The sequence below is a fragment of the Lycium ferocissimum genome, chromosome 2 (genome assembly GCF_029784015.1).
Source record: "Lycium ferocissimum isolate CSIRO_LF1 chromosome 2, AGI_CSIRO_Lferr_CH_V1, whole genome shotgun sequence".
NCBI lineage: Eukaryota > Viridiplantae > Streptophyta > Magnoliopsida > Solanales > Solanaceae > Lycium > Lycium ferocissimum.
The window spans coordinates 63,457,994-63,476,735 of NC_081343.1; the positions used below are offsets into that span (position 1 = coordinate 63,457,994).

Below are 18,742 nucleotides of genomic sequence, written 5' to 3' on the forward strand. Positions count from 1 at the left end.
AGCAAGTACAGGAAATGCTAGTTTTGCAGGCTATTGATTTGGTCAAGTTCTCTAAATGTATTTTATTGTGAGTCTGAAAAAACCCCTACAAAAGAAATAAAAAGATGCCCACCATGCAAGCTGCAGTTGGGATACTACAGTCGTAGTAACATACAACAACAACTAAGCCTCAAATCCATTCTGATTGGGGTGGTAGCAATATAGTCTCGTTGGTTACTTCGTCAAATTTGTATTCATTCTTGATCCAGAAAACTTTTAAGTAATCTGCTATTAGGTATCTTTGATATAAATTTCCTGTTCTCTGCTATGTCTGTGTGGTAAAGTGGACTGTCAAGTCTTCTGTTTCATATATTATCTATGTGACTTGAACTTTCAGCTTGCAGTGATTAGAGCTTTTTAGTCTCCAAGAGAACAGTGCCATAGTCGAATGATCTAGAGTAGTGAGATAAAGGATTCTCAAACACGATGGACGTGTCCTTGTGCTATGCACAGAGTGGAAGAACAGCGTAAGTTGACAATTCCTGTGGAAGGCATGTATTTGGAAGATCTGTTATGTATTAAAATTTTCTCTACTAAATGTACAATTAATGACATTTAAGTTAAAGGAATTTGAGGAGTAATTTGCAAAAAATTGTCCAGGAACTTTTCTAAGAAATCTGTTGTCTGTTGCAGTCAGTAAGTCCATTCCACTAAAACAATTATCTTGGTTGTGGTGGGGCTGGTGTTGAGAGGAGACTGGATGGCTCTATTTGAGATTTAATAGGTGGAAGGACAATGGACCTTTCTATAGAAAAACGATTTGATCCTCCAAAGCTGTCTAGGGACTTCAAGTATTCTGATGCATTGTTTTCTATTATGAATGCATCCTCGAGCTCTCTTACAATGTCTGACATACATGGTCTGTAAGTGGAGTATGTCTCTGTGCATGCCAACGCCACCTCGACCACTCTCCACAGTGCCTCACCATGATACCCTCCCTTGATAGCAGGATCCACAATCTCTTCAACTCTTGAGCTTCTTATTAGAGTTTTCGCCTGTATTTCAAAGTGGATAATTGCATTTGATCAGATGTAAACATGCAAATCAAAAAAGTATATACAGTTGCAAAGTAGTTAAGCTATCAACATCAGTTTATCATTAAGTATCTGTGAATTACCACGTAAGTCATAATATAACACGCTCTTTCTGTGTTCAAAAGAAGAAGAAAAAATTGAGCTTCTCCACACATGACCAGGTTTAATACTTTAATTGAGGCTAGGGTTTCAAACATTCAAAAGAACTTCTGTCTTTTGATGGCACTGTAGTTTGGCAAATAATTTATGGCAAGAGACTGTATATTTCTGATTCCTGAATCTTCAGGTCACATGATGTTTCCTTGATTGAGTATGAACTGAACTTTAATATTATTCCAATTTTGTGCTACAGTAGAGGGGCTTTTGGTTCTGACAGTAAGGTTACTTCTATATGATTTGGAGGTCATTTTAAAGCCTGAAGATGTGATCACTTTGGGGGTACAGGTTTTTGTTCCTACTCTTATTTTAAGTCTGGGTAATGAGTTCACCATTTTCCATCTGGTGGTTGTTCTCAAGGTGATCATTTTGTATCTCGGTAACTCATGTTTTCATAGGATTCAGTAATAGTAGCAAGTTGTATCTGGAGAATCTCAGTTAAAGGAAAAGCTTGCTAAGTTGTGTCATACCCATTCAACCAAGCTCCACTCATTTCTTGGCTTGTTTATGTTGAGAGGCTCTCGACCTGTTAGGATTTCCAGGAGGACAACTCCAAAGCTGAAGACATCACTTTTTGCTGATAGATGCTGGGTCGAGTAGTACCTATTCAAAAGGAAATCATGAAGAGGCCATGAGCTGGATTTCCCCAAAGATTTTTGAACCATTTGTGCTATAGTGAATACATAACGAATATGAAGAAAATAAATATACTAATACTTGGAGTTCTTTGTTTATGCATATTATTATGAAACAAGAAGCTCCAACTAGATTCTCTTGGCGATGAGTCAAATAATAATCACTTAGAGTAATCCATATTAAGGTAGAAGAACCGTCCCTTAGGCTATGCTTTAGAAACTTATCTCTTGTTCTAATTTCCTAATGAAGACACAATTTTGAAGAGATTATACTTACTCTGGATCCAAGTACCCAGCTGTCCCTCTTACTTCTAAAGAAGTACCGCTATCCCCTTCTTGAGATGCATATTTTGAAAATCCAAAATCAGCAACCTTGGCACACATGCTTTGATCCAGGAGTATGTTACTTGACTTGACATCCCTATGGATCAGACAACGCTCCGAGAAAGTGTGAAGATACATCAAACCTGAAGAAGTTTAAACTTTCTTGCATCATTCATTGCAAGAAGGAAAAGAGGAAATAACATAATGAAACCGACGAATTTGGTATTTTCTGTTTACAAATGTTCCTTCATGATAAGTACTAGGGAATGATTGATTGTTAAACTCTATTAGATTCATGATATGCCTTGAATCTATTTCTGAAAGGTAAGCAAGTTCTCTTTTTATTTACGCATGCTTAAGTCCATAGATATGGCTATAGCAGAGCCTTGTGTTACTTGCCTCTCGCTGCTCCTAAAGCAATGGAAAGTCTGGCTGGCCAGTCTAGAATCTTCCTTTTTGCCGCTGCTCCTATGAGGGAACAAACAAGAAATTAGTGCTGGTTCTTATGATAAAGTGAGAGATAGGAATTTGTTTATGAATGGGGTACCATATAACCGATCCTGTAGGGAGCCGTTTGACATAAAGGGATAAACCAGAATCTGCTGTTCATTCTCGCAGCAGTAGCCAAGAAGAGGGACCAGGTTCTCATGTGTAATAGCTGAGAGAAGGTTCAGCTGTGACACAAATTATAGCAGTGGTTAATTTGCAAGCTGTGCTATTTGTTATGCATGGATGAGGTGCATTATTATAGAGATGGCTCCTGAAAAGCAGGGGCGGACGCACGTTGAGGCAAGGGGTGTCATTCGACACCTTTTACCGGAGAAACTTTTTTACTTTTATATGTAAAATAACCTGCAGATCGAAATATTTGCTTAATATTATAGAAGTGACACTGCTTGACATTAAGTACTCTGTCCGCTCACTGGTTAAGGATATCTATTTTTCCATTTAGGTCTAGAGTTCGAATCCGAGTATTCAATATTTTTAGCTTTTTATGAAGAAAAGTTATTGTAGCCAGCCGGGTTTGATCCCTCGACTCTGCTCTAAATTAGAGTAGCAAAACCAAATGAACCAGTTACATTAGTTTGACTGCCAAATATTATAATCTCACCCTTTACCTAGTCTAAATGTTGAAAAAGCTTTCTCAGTGATGAAGCTGATTAAAACCGACTTACAAAATCGAAGGATAATAAGCTTTTGAGTGGTTGTTTGGTGTCTTATATAGAAACGAAGTATTTTGTAATATTTTTAATGAGTCTATTATGGAAGTGTTTCGAAAAAAGAGAACTCGTTGAGGAGAGTTGTAATATTATACTTGAATTGTGTTTTTCTAAATTGTGGTGTTGTTATATTAATTTATTCATTTATTCACTTCTTTAAATGTCGACACTGCTTAACAAAAATCCTGCGTACGCCACTGCCGAAGAGCACAGGTCAAATCAGGAGGAAGTAGTTAGTTTTGTTCCCTTGTGAACAGTAATAGAAAAAAGAAGATTTATTGCTCAGACCATGTACTGATGCTTTTCTCACATTTTAGGTAGCATCTTTTTTGTTGGTTTAATGCAAATTAAAAAGTTGGGAGGAAATTGGTCTAAAAATACTCTAGATTGGTACCTCGTTATTGAATTCTCGAATCCCCTGAGTCGAAGTGGCTGACCTGACCTTTACAGCCACTTCTTCACCATCAGGTAAGGTACCACGGTAGACGGATCCAAAGCCACCTTCACCTATCAAAGTTTTGTAGTTCTGTGTAATAGCTTGTAAATATTCCAACTTGAAGTTCCTGATAGATATTGACTTCAGCAAGGTAGTATCTGTGCTTGGTATTGAATAAACTGCATCTGTATTTGAAAGAAAATTTTGAGCATATTGCCTCATTGGGTATAAGTACCAAATTTTTAAAGATATTAACTCTCTTTCAAATTGCTCGAGTTCCTGTCACGAAAGCTCCTTTGCAACAGATGATATAGTTACAGTTTCTGTTTTTAATCGTGGAAGTTTTATGATTTATTCTTATTGACTCCGATCTTAAGCTCTTGCAAGCAAGAAGAAAAAAACACTTAAATTATCATGGTATATTATCATGCATTATGCGTGCAGGATTATTTCTAGCTATGTTGCTCGGACTCTCCAAAAATGTTTCCTTACCCGTGTCAAATCTTCCAAATATGCACTACTTTTGGAGAATTCGACACGCACCCGGTGGCATTTTAAAGAGTTCGAGCAACATAGATTTCTAGTGTGCTGAAAGTCTACTTACTCCTTGTGATCGAGTAACTTTTCATAAGAATCTTTGGCCCTGCCATTACTCGTCTTTTGTAGAGGCAGACCATAGAGATAACAACTGCAAGGGTCACTAGGAGAGCTGTACCCACAGCTGCACCTATCACAAGTTTATGCGCTGAACTTGACTTTTGTTTACCATTAGCCATCCCTTTGCTGAAATGTAAAAAGGAGAAAAAAAATTAGGCTTATTTCTCTCTCTGTCAGCTCCCTGCTTCTGATATCCTCTTGATTTCCCCTCTCCGGGGCGAAAGTGGACAGTGTAAAATGATAGAAATTGTTTTTTTTTTCTGAAGACAGGGCAGTGGTGTCATACTCTGTTGTATTATTAGATTCCTTGATGCTATCAGAAAGCTTGTTGCCACTATGAATGTTACTGCTTAAGTATCTGAAGGGACAAGGAAACGAAGATATTAGTGTCACATCATATATTTCATTGATACATATGAAGCATCAAGGCAGCTTGGTCATAAAACTTCTTGTACTGCTTTGGTATTCCTTCAGAGGTTAATCCTCTGTTTGATATTATTTAACTTCTTCATGTCTTGCAATTATTTTATGCGGAAACCAACATAAAAGATTTACCTTGTAGTGAATGTGAAGGATGATGAATACAGTGAGTTTGTGCCACTAGAGGCATTATTGCTGATATCCCTGTCTTTGCAAATAACTTGATTGCTTAGTAAAACTACACCAGATTGCAAATTTGCTTTAAAAGAAAACGAATAGATGAAATATTTGTCTTGATAACAAAGGCTTGGACGTACAGTTTCCTCAGGTGCATCAGTTTTTGGATGCTAGGAGGGCTTGGTCCAGTAAGGCCACCCGAGGAGAGATTCCTGTGGTAGGGAATAAGAGAAAAGGATTAAATGACCTGAAGTGTTATCCGTCTATCTCAAATGTGCTGACTATGCTACGGAGAAGTAAGGTTGAAAAAGTGGTAGATATATTACTTGAAAATGTTAAGAAAAGAAAAAAGAAAAAAAATCTTTGAGTATTTGATAGAGAGGGAATAACTTACATCCGAGTGATGACTGAAGTACCATTAACTTGATCACAAGTTAGACCCGGCCATGGAAGGGGAAGACAAGGGTCTCCAGACCAACTCTTCAGCATTTCATTGTTTTTGTTGTGTTGCAATAATTCCTTCTTCACATTCGCAATTATGTCAACTGAAACATATAGAGAGATAATAAATGCACTTTCTGTAATGCTTTTCTTTTATGACATTTTGAATTCTGCTTATGCATGTATTCTGCTACTATGCATACTTTGAGTAAAATTACCTTCTTCCATGGCTGTTTCTTTAACCAGAGGAAGAGTCTTTAAAATCTCATAACCGTTACAAATGGGTCCCAATTGAGATAGATTTGAGGCCTTGATCATCGTCAGGTTGACAACCCTATTTGCTCTGAACTTCAGAATTACATCCAGGTATCTGGAACCACTAGCCAGTATATCAACCTTGAGTCTCTTTTCGTTGTTGATGTATATATAAAACACCCTTTGTCCAGCTTGAACTGAGTCATTGGGCTCAAGAAAGTACAGGAAGAGAGAGTAAGTATAATATCCTGTGTCAAGGTCTTCATGCAGGAAGTCCAATCTCTCTGGATGGGTGAGGGCTGTTTGTAACACGAATGTAGGAGGCAGTAAACTGTGTTTTTTTGCAATGACCTGCTGAAAAATGGATGCCTGTGCGAGAGTAACTTGTGGTTCTAGATGTGAGGCTGGTCTCCAAATTCTATCATACTGGTCATATGGGTACCTGAGTTGGCAAGTTTTCATATTATCACTTCCTGATACTGATATGTTTGTCCTTTTTTGTCTTTAAGACAAAAACATGTTTGTTACCATGAAAGAGTATACTGTGTTGTCAATCCAAAATGTAATTCTGAGATAGAATGAAAGAATACCTGATTTCCGCACCCTTGTTTCCAGCATCTACTCTATGTACAAGTTTGAGTACTTCTGAAGGCTCCCTCTTCAGATAATCTGGATTTATTGGTCTGAGTTCAACCTTGGAAATGTAAGGATTTCCTTTCTTTTTCAATAGACAGAAGTTGGTATAGCTTCTAGTAGCTCGAAAAATCCCCTCAACCTTAAGTTCATCAGATGACTTTACAGTGGCTATTGGTGTGACACCAATCAAAACAACAAAAGAAGTGTGTGGGAGAGTCTTCTCTTGATTGCCAGAAAGAAATGTACCTCTTACTAGATAGTCATGATCTTTCCTGGTTGGCAAGTTGTAACACCACTTATGACCAATGTCTGAGCTAAAAGATCGAACTCGTTCATAGTGTGCATTCTTGTACACTGGCCTTGATATGCAACTTTCATTTTCAGGGAACCAAGTTTCATCGGCAATCCAACTTAAGTTGGTGCGTGGCTCTGTAAAGTTTGCAGGAGCACAGCACTGTATACTTAGAAATCCTGCTTGAAATCACATTGAAACTTAGAGGTTAGATTTAATTTAAGTAAAATAAAAATAAGACAACTGCATATTACGATGAGGTTTTTCTCATTGGCTTAAACATCATCATAGATATGCTACAAGTAGCTGGTTACTGCTTGCTGTTGTAATGATTTGTGTGTGCCTTGTGTTTGATATTATGGTGTTTTGTAAGGCAGCTAAGTTTGTTTTACCGATCTGCTTACGCTCTTCTTTTTATTTTTATTTTTATAAATCAATGCGATCTGTTTATGCAGTGTAAGTTGCTTTATAGGCCTGCTATTTTGCAGCACTCATATTTTATTCTATCTGTGGAGCAGTCAAACACAGCTTTATATGATAGTTTGAGGTAATTATTTCTTTTTGAACAAATGATATCAGTGTCTTTATGTAGTGATTATTTATATTATTTAGGATTTCATTCAGTGAAGTCCCTAGGGCTGAAAGAAAACGAGAAATCATTCAAGTAAAGAGGATTGCCTCAAACCTCTTTAGGGTTCTTGAGGGAATTCAACAACACTATAAACAACACTATAGAAATTAACACGATCAATATCATTCAGAAAGGAGGAAGGAGCAGCTATCTTATTATTGATATAAAAGCAATAGGTAACCATTATATCCTTTTCAAATTAAAGAGATCATAGAATGATTTATGTAGACTAACCTTCTTGTGCAAAGGCAGATTGTATAAGCAGGACCAGGCAGATGATACCACAGTTGCCCAATCTTGTATTCCAGCAATTCTCCACTTCCATCATCCTACTCTCATGGAAGAAAATTGCCCCATCAGGTCATCCAACTCAAAATCTGACTATAGCTATATATCTCATTTATCTTTGGTTATCTACAGTATCCAATTTCCCACTCATATTTTATTGTAATTTTAAAATGAAGAACTGATTAAAAACTGCGTGCTGAGAAAAAAGGTACCAGGGGACAAGACAGGTTTGCAGATAGCAAACTGGATGTTTGTTTGATTTTCAGTGGTTTCTATTCTTGAAGAGCATTGCTAGGGAAGGTGTCAACTAAAAATTAGTTCAAAAATAACGTCACTTATTTTACGTTGTTTATGAGATTATGATTAAACTAATAGTATTGGTCTTTGTTATGGTGGTGTGGGACAATAATTTGTTTAATGATATAACTCAAATTGCTATTATAATAATAGGGTGGAACAACCATTCGTCAATCATCTTCTCTAATTCGTTTCTCCTTTTGTCTGTTACCTGCAGCGAAACCTCAAGGAAATGAGCCTTCTCTTATTAAACTCTCTTTCTTTACTCATATTGTGCTAGTCAAGAAAGCAACCTTTTGGCTCCAGTCAAATGATGGAAGCAAAATTTTCCACATTGTCAAGAATTGCTTCTATTAAGTTTGTAATTTTACTGCATATTTTATTGTGAGGCATTGTAAACACTAGTACTAATTAACCACCACACACACTCTGCCTCCGCCTATGAGTTTAACTCAAGAGTTGGTCATTGTGGTTAGCTGTTAAATCGATTGTAAGACGGAGAATACAAGTCCTATATATGATGTGAAGTAGTGGTTACTTGTTGAACCTTTTTTCTTTGGCATAACACCTATGAGGTTAACTCACAGTTGGTCATTGTGGTTAGCTGGTAAATCGATTGTAAGACGGAGAATACAAGTCATATATATGAATGTGAAGTGGTTGTTACTTGTTGAACCTTTTTTCCTTCACAAAGTGGATAATAACTCGTAGCCGAATTTCGATTTATTTGTTGCGAGAGTTATACATACACCATGCAATTAGTCCTTACTATTTACCAATTCCATCAGTAGATGTATATCAACCACCAGACCAATATGGAGGCGCCACTTCCATTCAACCATACAAGACAATTTGGATGAGTTGGCGATTACTAATACCTTGGTTCTTTGCATTTAACATATTGGAAATAGAATGTTCCTAACTTGCAGTTCTTGGTTAACATTCGGATTTCTACCCTGTCAACGAAACATCATATTGATATCTATGGTATATAGTGAGTTTTAAGTTATATACTTTGTTAGTGTAAACCATCAAGTAAATCAAGCACTACTTTCTACAGCAATAGTTTCCTTCATAAATATCTTTAATTGAATTATAGAACTTTCTCTTCAAACTAAAGAACTAACGAGTCTGGCATCTAGTCCCAAGTCTGGCATATGCTGCTCATTCAAAAATTCACAAAATATGAGAAAATTTATCAAGATCATTTAAACGTCATGTAAATCTGCTTCATGGTATTGGTAACCCAATAGTTGGATTATTTGTATAAGGAAAGCGCACACATTGCATACTATGGAAAATGAAAAGAGAAAAAGAAAGACTCCTGCCTTTATGTTAGTTAAATTATTTAAAGAAATTATTTAAAGGGAACCATGGAGCAACTATCTAAAGATTCTGACTGGCTTTAGTTCTCAGGGTTCAGCTTTGAGATATCTAATTTTGATTATGAAAAGAAAGCATTTAAAGGATATTGGTGAGGTCAAAACTATCTTAGACAAGATAATCTTAGGTAGAAACAGCTACCTTCAGTCAGAGACTAGTTATTATAATCAAGAAAAAGCCCTATTCAAATATCACAATTTTTCAAATCAAAGAGATTGATGGTTCTCATTTCAAAACTTTCATCAGTGGCCATATCAAGTAAATGGCATGCTCTTTATCAAATAAAAAGAATAAACGGCATTTTCATTAGATACTTCCCTAGAACAGACACGACTCAAAGCATAAGAGTAAGGAAAAAAGGACTAGTCACAGTCTGACCAGTGTTGTCAAAGGCGAAAAACCCAGAAACACTGGTAGTGTCTGTTGGGGCTTAAACTGCAAATCGCAATTAAAGTGAGCGTCTTGGTGAACATTCTAATTGTGGAAATAGAATGTTCCTAACTTGCAGTTCTTGGTTAACATTCGGATTTCTACCCTGTCAACCAAACATCATATTGATATCTATGGTATATAGTGAGTTTTAAGTTATATACTTTGTTAGTGTAAACCATCAAGTAAATCAAGCAGTACTTTCTACAGCAATAGTTTCCTTTCTAAATATCTTTAATTGAACTCTTCAAACTAAAGAACTAACTAACGAGTCTATTAAAAAGCTGAACTAGCAACTATACATGAATTTTCACTCTCTGATTGACACTTGGATATGCCTGTTTTGAGAAAAGAGATGAATTTGAAGGGAAACATGAGGAATGTTTCATGTTTAACTTTCTGAAAATTATGCGTACACCAAAATCAAATGTTATAAGACAATCGCAAAAGTATCTGCTTTGAGTATCCGGGATGCTCAACCTTTGGCTATTTTCAGACATTCAGCTTACCAAGCTTTGAAATACAATCCACCAGCGAAATATGTGATTCCAAGTCCCTAGTCTATGCTCATTGTAATGAACAAGAGTACCAATGTACATAATCATCCACCTGATATTAACCAATACAGTATCCATTACAACCTAATTGTGAAAAAAAAAAAAAATCAATTTCCTTTACTCGAAGCTGAGTCTTGAAGAGGATCAACAAATCAACTGAACTCTCCAATTTATAGCCTCAGATATTTTCAGTCACTTACAACTCTCAATACAATTCTAGTCCTTATTTCTCCACCCATTGTCACATTCTTTACCCCCAACACCTTAGACTTCCTAAACAATTTCACCACTTGCTCTACCTCATCACCACCACACTCTTCCACAGCCACCACACACGCGCCTCCAATTCTCACCGTTCTCTCCATTTCCGCCACGTATCTATCCATAAACAATGCCCGATCCAAATACCCACTAAACCCTAAATCAAACGCATTATCAAAAAACGGCAAATTATGTGGATCAGCACGTCTAACAAGTGGCGGTGAATCCACAACCTCCACACCAGTAATATCCTTCAGGCCCATTTCTTTTAGGGCCATAACAGCTTGACCCGGCCCAGCAGATAAAACCAGGGCACGTGAATGTTTAGTGAATAAATTCTTATCTTGGAGAGTTTTGAATTGGGATTTAAAGGATTGAACTGTTTGGATCCAGGCTTTTGTGGACCATATACGACGATTGTGTTTCTTTAAGGATGTGTATGTACGGTGAGCGAAATCACAGGTGGATTTGGGGAAATGGTGATGGGGTTTAGGTTTGGTGAGATTGGGATTAACGCAAGTTTGAGGGGTATGGATGAAAAGGGTGAAAAGGATAAGGGTAGCTGTGATGATGAAAGCTAAAGATAGCCTGTTGAGGAAGTGTTGAACGTATTTATCCATTGTTGTTGTGATGATACATTTGGATCTCACTGGATGAGACAGTAATGTTGATGAAGGAGAGTCATATGACCACGCCGTTTTAGAAGGATGATCGCGTTGGGAAATTTATTCCACTAAATAAAAACATAAAATTAATTTTGCAATTGAAAAAATACTAACTCAATATTTTTATATATCACAAAAAAAAAAAAAAAGAAGCTAAATCTGGTCCTGGAATGAGAATGGGGTTACTGCTTCATCAATTTACTTAACATAAGATTCATGTGACATCATTAAAAAAAGAAATTGAAAAAAACGAAAAAAAAAAAAAAAAAAAAAAAAAACTTCATCCACTTGTGTTTTATGAGACTGAATCTAGTATTATTTTTTTCTGCATATTTTCTTTTCTGTGATATATAGGCGAATTACTTTTTGTTATTAGTTTTGTGATTTTAGTACAATAAAATAAAAGTTGTATGACCATTTCATAAAAATACTTCTGTACTATTGTGTTTAGTAGTTATTGGACTTTTACGCACGAGCTGAAGTAGAGTATACTTATGGGTTCGCAAGAATCAGTAGTTTTTGCTTGGATCTTATATTTGTTTTAGAAAATTCATTAAATATGTTAAATACTTAATTACGAATTCAATAACTAAGACGAGCTATGAGTTTGGTGCCAAGTTTTGAACCTATAAATTCAAATCCTAATTTGCCTCATGCTTTGAGTGGGTACATATACTTATTGTGGAACATTTGATTTGTGGTATTAATATACATGTTGTAATCTAAAGTATGCGTTTAATTCAAATTGAAGTAAAAATGTTCTTTCATCAGTACCATCTTGGTCCATATTAGTATTACTGCAAGCGATTTTACAAGAAGTTAATTATTGCAACGGACATGCTCAAAACCGCATAAATATCGAAAATATTATTCTATTGAATATTTAAAAAGATCAAATTGCCAAAACGGCTACAGATTATTGACTGGTTGACGTCCGTTTAATATATGAATTTCCTGTCGTGGAAATTGGAATCTGGACAAATGTCTTGCGTTTTGTTAATTCTGGCAAATTAAAATGGGCTGACTACATATATATATATATATATATACATATATAGAGGGTGTATTTACAAAAATACCAATACTTTCAAGTTTGCAAAAAATAAGATTAGAAAACTTACAAACCCTATATAAAATAACAAATCTTGAAAAGAAGTTATATACTAAAAGAAAACCCAAAGATCACGGTCAACCGATATATATCCTACATTTAATTTCTCTCCCCTTTTTTTCTCCCATTTGGACAATTTAAAGTAGAAACCATATTTTCACCATCACGGTTGAAGAGTCTTGAAAATTCATTTAAGCGTAGTTGAAAATTTCAAATTCATAAAACATTCAATATCAAAGTTACGGATCAAAAATTTCGTATGTTTCAGATAAGATGAGACAATTCATTCAATAATGGTACAACACAATGGAAGATGGGACGCATCAGGTGTTCATATGTTAATGCCGAGTTTCTTATAAATTTTGTTTTTTTCCATGTTATTTTTTTTTTATTTTTTTGCCGTTTAAAACCATATGATATGTATAGTTGTGTATAAAATATGTATGAATGATGAATCTAGTATGTATATATTTGATTATGTAATGTGTCGTTACTGTGTATGCACTTTGTATTATATTTGTATCATAATAAATCGTTATAATGTGTATTTTGTTTTAATTTTTTGACAGGGTAGATACGTAAATTTTGAAGTTGAAGGAATATTATACGATTCCAAATCAAAGTTTAGTGGTTTGGTCACGAGTGATTGCTTTTTCAACTAGGAATAGATACAACAATTCAAGGATTGGAGATAAAATACATTGTTAGTGACAGATGCCCGCCAATGACCATACATATATGGGTGTCAATGTATATTTAGACCAGAAAAAGGAAAATAAAAACTTCTTCAGTAAGTATTCTTTATGTATCACGCTGAAGGATATAGCTATGGACTTAATTGAAATCCAAGACGATGGAGGCAGCGGTTCGAATTCTATACAATCCGTACCTTCACACAATGGAAAAACTGATCAGTTGAATGCCATGATTCCCAGTGTTGATTTTGAGGCTGTGGAATGTGAACGAAATGGAATTATAAGCGACAATCAATATGAATTTGTTGCTGACGTCCGTTTAATGTATGAATTTCCTGTCGTGGAAATTGGAATCTGGACAAATGTCTTGCGTTTTGTTAATTCTGGCAAATTAAAATATCATCCATACCATTGTTTGCACAGCATAATACTCGTATATTCGGGGCATCACTGTTTGTCGGTTTAAAGATGTATGCTTCTTTGACATTCTTGACATTTTTCTAACATGCAACATCACTCGTCACTATTCTATCATTTGTCAATAGTTTATTTTAGGAAATCAAAGCCTATCCTATATCGGCCTCTTGTTCACCTAGTCAACAACTTCATTGGTTGGGTTGGAGAACCAATATTAAGAAAGGAAATTGTTATTAGTACATTATGGTAGTTGTGGAGTACTGCACACGAACTTCGGGAAGACACTACAAGGAGTCTATAGAAAAAGGCATTATATGCCACAATAGGCAATGAATAAAGAATGAAAAACTAATTCACATTAGAAGGGGTTAGATGCTATTAGGCAATGAATTTATAAGAATGAAAAATTAATTCATATTCAATGTATATACTACATCAATGAATAAATGAGTATATATATACGTTCTAACAGTTAAAAAAGTTGTGAATAGTATTTCAAAAAGAAATATCCTCCTTGGTTAGAAAAAGCTCTCTAGTTCACCAAGTCATATTTTGGCAATACTTCTCTCGTTTTAAGCCTATTACAAATATGGCCAAATATATCAGGTAATGTCACAACCATTACGGTAAAAACTTACCCACACCTTGTGTTTACACAAAATCAATACATGCATGCCATATGTTTGGGTGTAGAGTTCTTTTACTTAATCATGATTAACTAACATGTACTTTTACTTAGTCAAATCACTTAACCATGATAAATTATATTGATTTTGTGTGAACACCCAATGTGAATAAGTTTCTTATCTATTACAAGCAAACAAATAGACAAACTAAGAGCATATATAATTCTCAAAGTAAAAAAGCCAAGCGAATATAAACAACTTGTGACTAGCTCAGCTTCCAGTTGGACAAAGTAAATCTTGGTCTTATGGAGTGAACTCAATCTTTTGCTCTGTAAAAACAAAAGGAGAAAAAGTGCAGATCTTTGAAGGAGGGACAGAAAAATAAGGAAATACCAGACTTGGAGCTTGTTTAGCTTAGCTGATTTAAAGTGACTGATAAGTGTTGAAACTGATTTAATAAATAAGCAGTTACGAGTTTAGATAGAATTGCTAAAACTTTTAATAAGCAGCTAAAGTGTTTAGCAGAAAAAGTGCGGATAAACAAGCTTTATGTTAAAATAATTTAAATATACTTAAAGTTGTTTACACTAATAAGAAAGTGACTTTTACGAGATTTTCGATCGTGCAAAACATATTTAAATCGTTCAAAAAATATTTGCACCGGAGAAGCAAACGCTTAATGAAATTTTATTTAATTAAAATATTCAACTACGAAAAATACTCTGATCAGGAATTGCCATCCACATGTTATCTCCTTGATTTTCTGTATTTTCTGCATTTACACCGTTAGCTCCGACAGGTATGTCAATATCAGGATCAACAAATGGAATATATCTCTCATTCTCAGCTTCTTGGAATGCGTCGTCCACCTTACATTTCTTTCTAATGTAATTGTGAGTCGCCATTATAGCAAGAACGATATCTCTTTGATGCTCAATGTTATAAAAATTTATATCTCGCAAATTGCCTGTCGCATCTCTTTCTGAACACATTCACAGCAAAATTGAAAATATAACTACTTATAAAAATACCAGGGAATATTTTCCAAATGGACTACAAATGTCCATACCTCATTTTCTCATGGTGGAGGATTCTTCTGCCGAAGCCCAAGCACCATTTATCAGCAGCACCAAAGAAGAGTCAAGTTCTTTACTCTTGGCAAGGCTTTTTAATCTTGTCACATGCTGCATCTACTGATGGAGAGTTCAAGATGTCATAAAATTTGGCCAGGGCAGTATCTAATGTTCCCACAATCTCCAGTGTGTTATCATAAGCACTGACAGCAGACAAGCATCTAGTCCCAAGTCTGGCATATGCTGCTCATTCAAAAATTCACAAAATATGAGAAAATTTATCAAGATCATTTAAGCGTCATGTAAATCTGCTTCATGGTAACCCAATAGTTGGATTATTTGTATAAGGAAAGCGCACACATTGCATATTATGGAAAATGAAAAGAGAAAAAGAAAGACTCCTGCCTTTATGTTAGTTAAATTATTTAAAGGGAACCATGGAGCAACTATCTAAAGATTCTGACTGGCTTTAGTTCTCAGGGTTCAGCTTTGAGATATCTAATTTTGATTATGAAAAGAAAGCATTTAAAGGATATTGGTGAGGTCAAAACTATCTTAGACAAGATAATCTTAGGTAGAGACAGCTACCTTCAGTCAGATACTAGTTATTATAATCAAGAAAAAGCCCTATTCAAATATCACAATTTTTCAAATCAAAGAGATTGATGGTTCTCATTTCAAAACTATCATCAGTGATCATATCAAGTAAATGGCATGCTCTTTATCAAATAAAAAGAATAAACGGCATTTTCATTAGATACTTCCTAGAACAGACACGACTCAAGCATAAGAGTAAGGAAAAAAGGACTAGTCACAGTCTGACCAGTGTTGTCAAAGGCGAAAAAACCAGAAACACTGGTAGTGTCTGTTGGGGCTTAAACTGCAAATCGCAATTAAAGTGAGCGTCTTGGTGAAGAAAGGTGCAAATTAGGAGAAAAGTTAAAAATATATGTAATGGAAAGTCCAAGAAAGTGAAGTAACTACAATCAAAAGAAATATATAAACTAGAAATGGTGTCAGTTAAGTTCAATAATAATTTTAAATTCATATTTCAAATGCAAAGACGCAAGTTTAAGTTTCTACTTTAGAGTTTAGACTGGTCAATTTCTATCTTATTCTGAATTTCTAACTTCCTACCTCAGCACCGAGTAATGGCATATTCATCCACAATGTTCCCTTAACAATTGATATATTATATCGCTAGCTCTATTTATCTTTAGTGTTTCCTTCTTTAGGACAAAGCCCAGTGGCATTGACTTAGTGCTTGCACCAAACCACTACTTAGGCGAGACAAAGTGACCACCCGTGTTGCACTGAGCTTCAGGGCTTAAGCAGCCCTTGAATGGTCGTTCAACAATGCTGAAGCTAATAGCAACAATCCTTTGTATCCCTAACTAGTTTAGCTTGAAATCACATGCCATGAAATTATAGTTCAAAATGCAAAATGCTGCAGAACAGTTTCAGTTCCCTTCCATTGACAACAACGACCCATAACTAAAACCATCAAAGCTAAAAGAACAATAATTCCATCAGCAAAGCTACTTTACCATCTCGGTCCTCTAAGTCATAATTTTCTGCAAGCAAAGTCAGATGCCGAAAGAATTCAGCACTGAAGTAATTGCGCCTCTTAGTAACAATTGCATTCAAATCCCCGGAGTTATCTTGTATCTCTTTGAGAAGTTCCCTGTGCCTTTCCATTTCATCATCAATCTGCAATTACTCATTCTTGATCAAGAACAATTCGTGAATCTAAAGCTAGCCTTTTAAAGTAAAACACAGACTTCTCATTTTCAACCTTCAATGGAATATGCATTAACAGAAATTCAACATACCTTCCTAAGTTTTTTAGTCAAGCTAATAAATTTTCCTTCATTTGAGTATCAGCTTCTGCGTCAGCTCGAGTTTGACACCTACTGTAAAATCTATCTCTGTACTTTCACCATTCTTCTCTAAAAACCAAGTATTTTCTCCAATCTTTTGACTTGGGTTTGTCATTTAGGAATGAATCAATCATGGGTTTGTCATTTAGGAATGACTCAATCATTTTATCACAAAACTGAGTAATTATATACCCCTCAGCAACTTCAACATCAGCTTCTCCTTCTACTGCTGCAGTAGATACACCACTGTCCAACACCTCTAAACAAGAACCATAGAAAGTATTTATTAATCAAGAAAAGTGGGGGGAAAAAAGATAGCAATACAGGAAAATATGACAAAGTAGTTACTACTGGTTGATGGAATTCTGGTACTTGTTCTTGTTGGTGTTCTTGATGCCGATTTCTTGGAATTCTCCAAAAGCAGGGCCAGAGATTTGAGAGAAGCTAAGGGTAACACTGCATTGGAAGGTGAAAAGGGGGTGCGAAAAAGAGAGAGATTTGTGGTGGCGGAGATTTATGTCTCCAAGCTGAGGAAATGGGTCATGGTTCACTACGCTTGCTCCATGAGCTGAGAAAAATTCTCCAACAATGGCTGATTCCTGAATCCTGATTTTCTTCTCTCTTCTATAGATAAGACATGCTTATGCGACGTCGTTTTCAGCTTCTTGGAATGCGTCGTCCACCTTACATTTCGTTCTAATGTAATTGTGAATCACCATTGTAGCAAGTATGATATCTATTTGATGGTCAATGTTATAAAAATGCATATATCGCAAAATGCCTGTCGCATCTCTTTCTGAGTCAACACATTCACAGCAAAATTGAAAACATCAATCCCTGTAAAAATACCAGGAATATTTTCCAAAAGGTCCATACACTTGTCAAAAGTGACCTCTATGCTGCATGAGAAGTAGATGTGCTTTTATTCAATGTCTCAACTAGAGAGTGTATATCCTCTTTTAGAGTTGATGCACCATGTTGTCTTGAACTTTTTCACCTGACTGCTGGTGCCACTTCCATTTCTCGACTTTCGCTTTTTCGATGACGGCTCTGGAAACCTAATGGAATCTATATTCCGGATATCATCACTCTCATCACTTCTTTCATCATTATGATGACTAAATTGGTCCCACTCATTATCACTAACATAATTTGTTCCTTCATCATCGTCCAATCCATTTTGAGGTAGTTGTTCATGAGTTGTTGCTCGTGCTTTCTCTCCAGTAACAATATCAGTAAATACTGCATCATACCAAAACCATACAAGGGAGAGATCTTTGTTCCTAAATTTTTTGTATTTAGAATTCTCCTGTATTCTCCTGTAAAAGAATTTAAAACTACTGTAAGAAAATAAATGATGTTACAATTAAAGGAGTTAAGAATAGAGTATAGAGAAGCGCAAGCGATGTACCTTAAGTTTTCGCTCCCACCAATCATCATCTGCAACAACTGTTTTTCTTGCTTCATCCCACCTAAACCTGTCTCTCCTTTCATTACTGCTTAAAAAGAGTCCAATTGGCTTTCATGTGATCCCAAGGATTTTTTATTTGTTTTTTATTATATTTTCTTCCCGTCTTCTTGTTGAACTCATTTAATATATTCTTCCATCCATCTTTGGACAAATAAGTATTTGGCCTATTTCCTTTTCTAATCTCTTGCGCACACAATTCATTCAATTTAATATGAGCCTAATCGTCCCACTTAGCA

The 18,742-nt window shown here is 35.5% G+C and overlaps 1 protein-coding gene and 1 pseudogene across 1 annotated transcript; both read right to left on the reverse strand.

Annotated features, from left to right (window-relative positions):
- Positions 1-532: 532 nt before the first annotated feature.
- LOC132046715 (nodulation receptor kinase-like) lies at positions 533-7,880 on the reverse strand. The gene is made up of 14 exons (XM_059437441.1): positions 7,588-7,880; positions 6,385-6,901; positions 5,758-6,236; positions 5,493-5,643; positions 5,239-5,310; positions 5,057-5,125; positions 4,788-4,859; positions 4,449-4,627; positions 3,803-4,029; positions 2,736-2,862; positions 2,588-2,656; positions 2,142-2,331; positions 1,700-1,832; positions 533-1,034 (listed from the first exon to the last, which is right to left on the reverse strand). The coding sequence occupies exons 1-14, from the start codon at positions 7,679-7,681 to the stop codon at positions 699-701; spliced, it is 2,715 nt and encodes a 904-aa protein (XP_059293424.1). The 5' UTR covers positions 7,682-7,880; the 3' UTR covers positions 533-698.
- A 6,757-nt stretch (positions 7,881-14,637) lies between these two features.
- On the reverse strand, positions 14,638-18,529 carry LOC132047863 (uncharacterized protein At4g37920-like; annotated as a pseudogene).
- Positions 18,530-18,742: the final 213 nt, after the last annotated feature.

Coding starts and splice junctions, on each gene's coding strand:
- LOC132046715 (XM_059437441.1), bottom strand. CDS start 7,681: ATGATGGAAGTGGAGAATTGCTGGAATACAAGATTGGGCAACTGTGGT. Junction 2,332..2,587: donor TGCTTTAGGAGCAGCGAGAG/GCAAGTAACACA, acceptor AAACTTCTTCAG/GTTTGATGTATCTTCACACT. Junction 1,833..2,141: donor GCTGGGTACTTGGATCCAGA/GTAAGTATAATC, acceptor CCTTTTGAATAG/GTACTACTCGACCCAGCATC.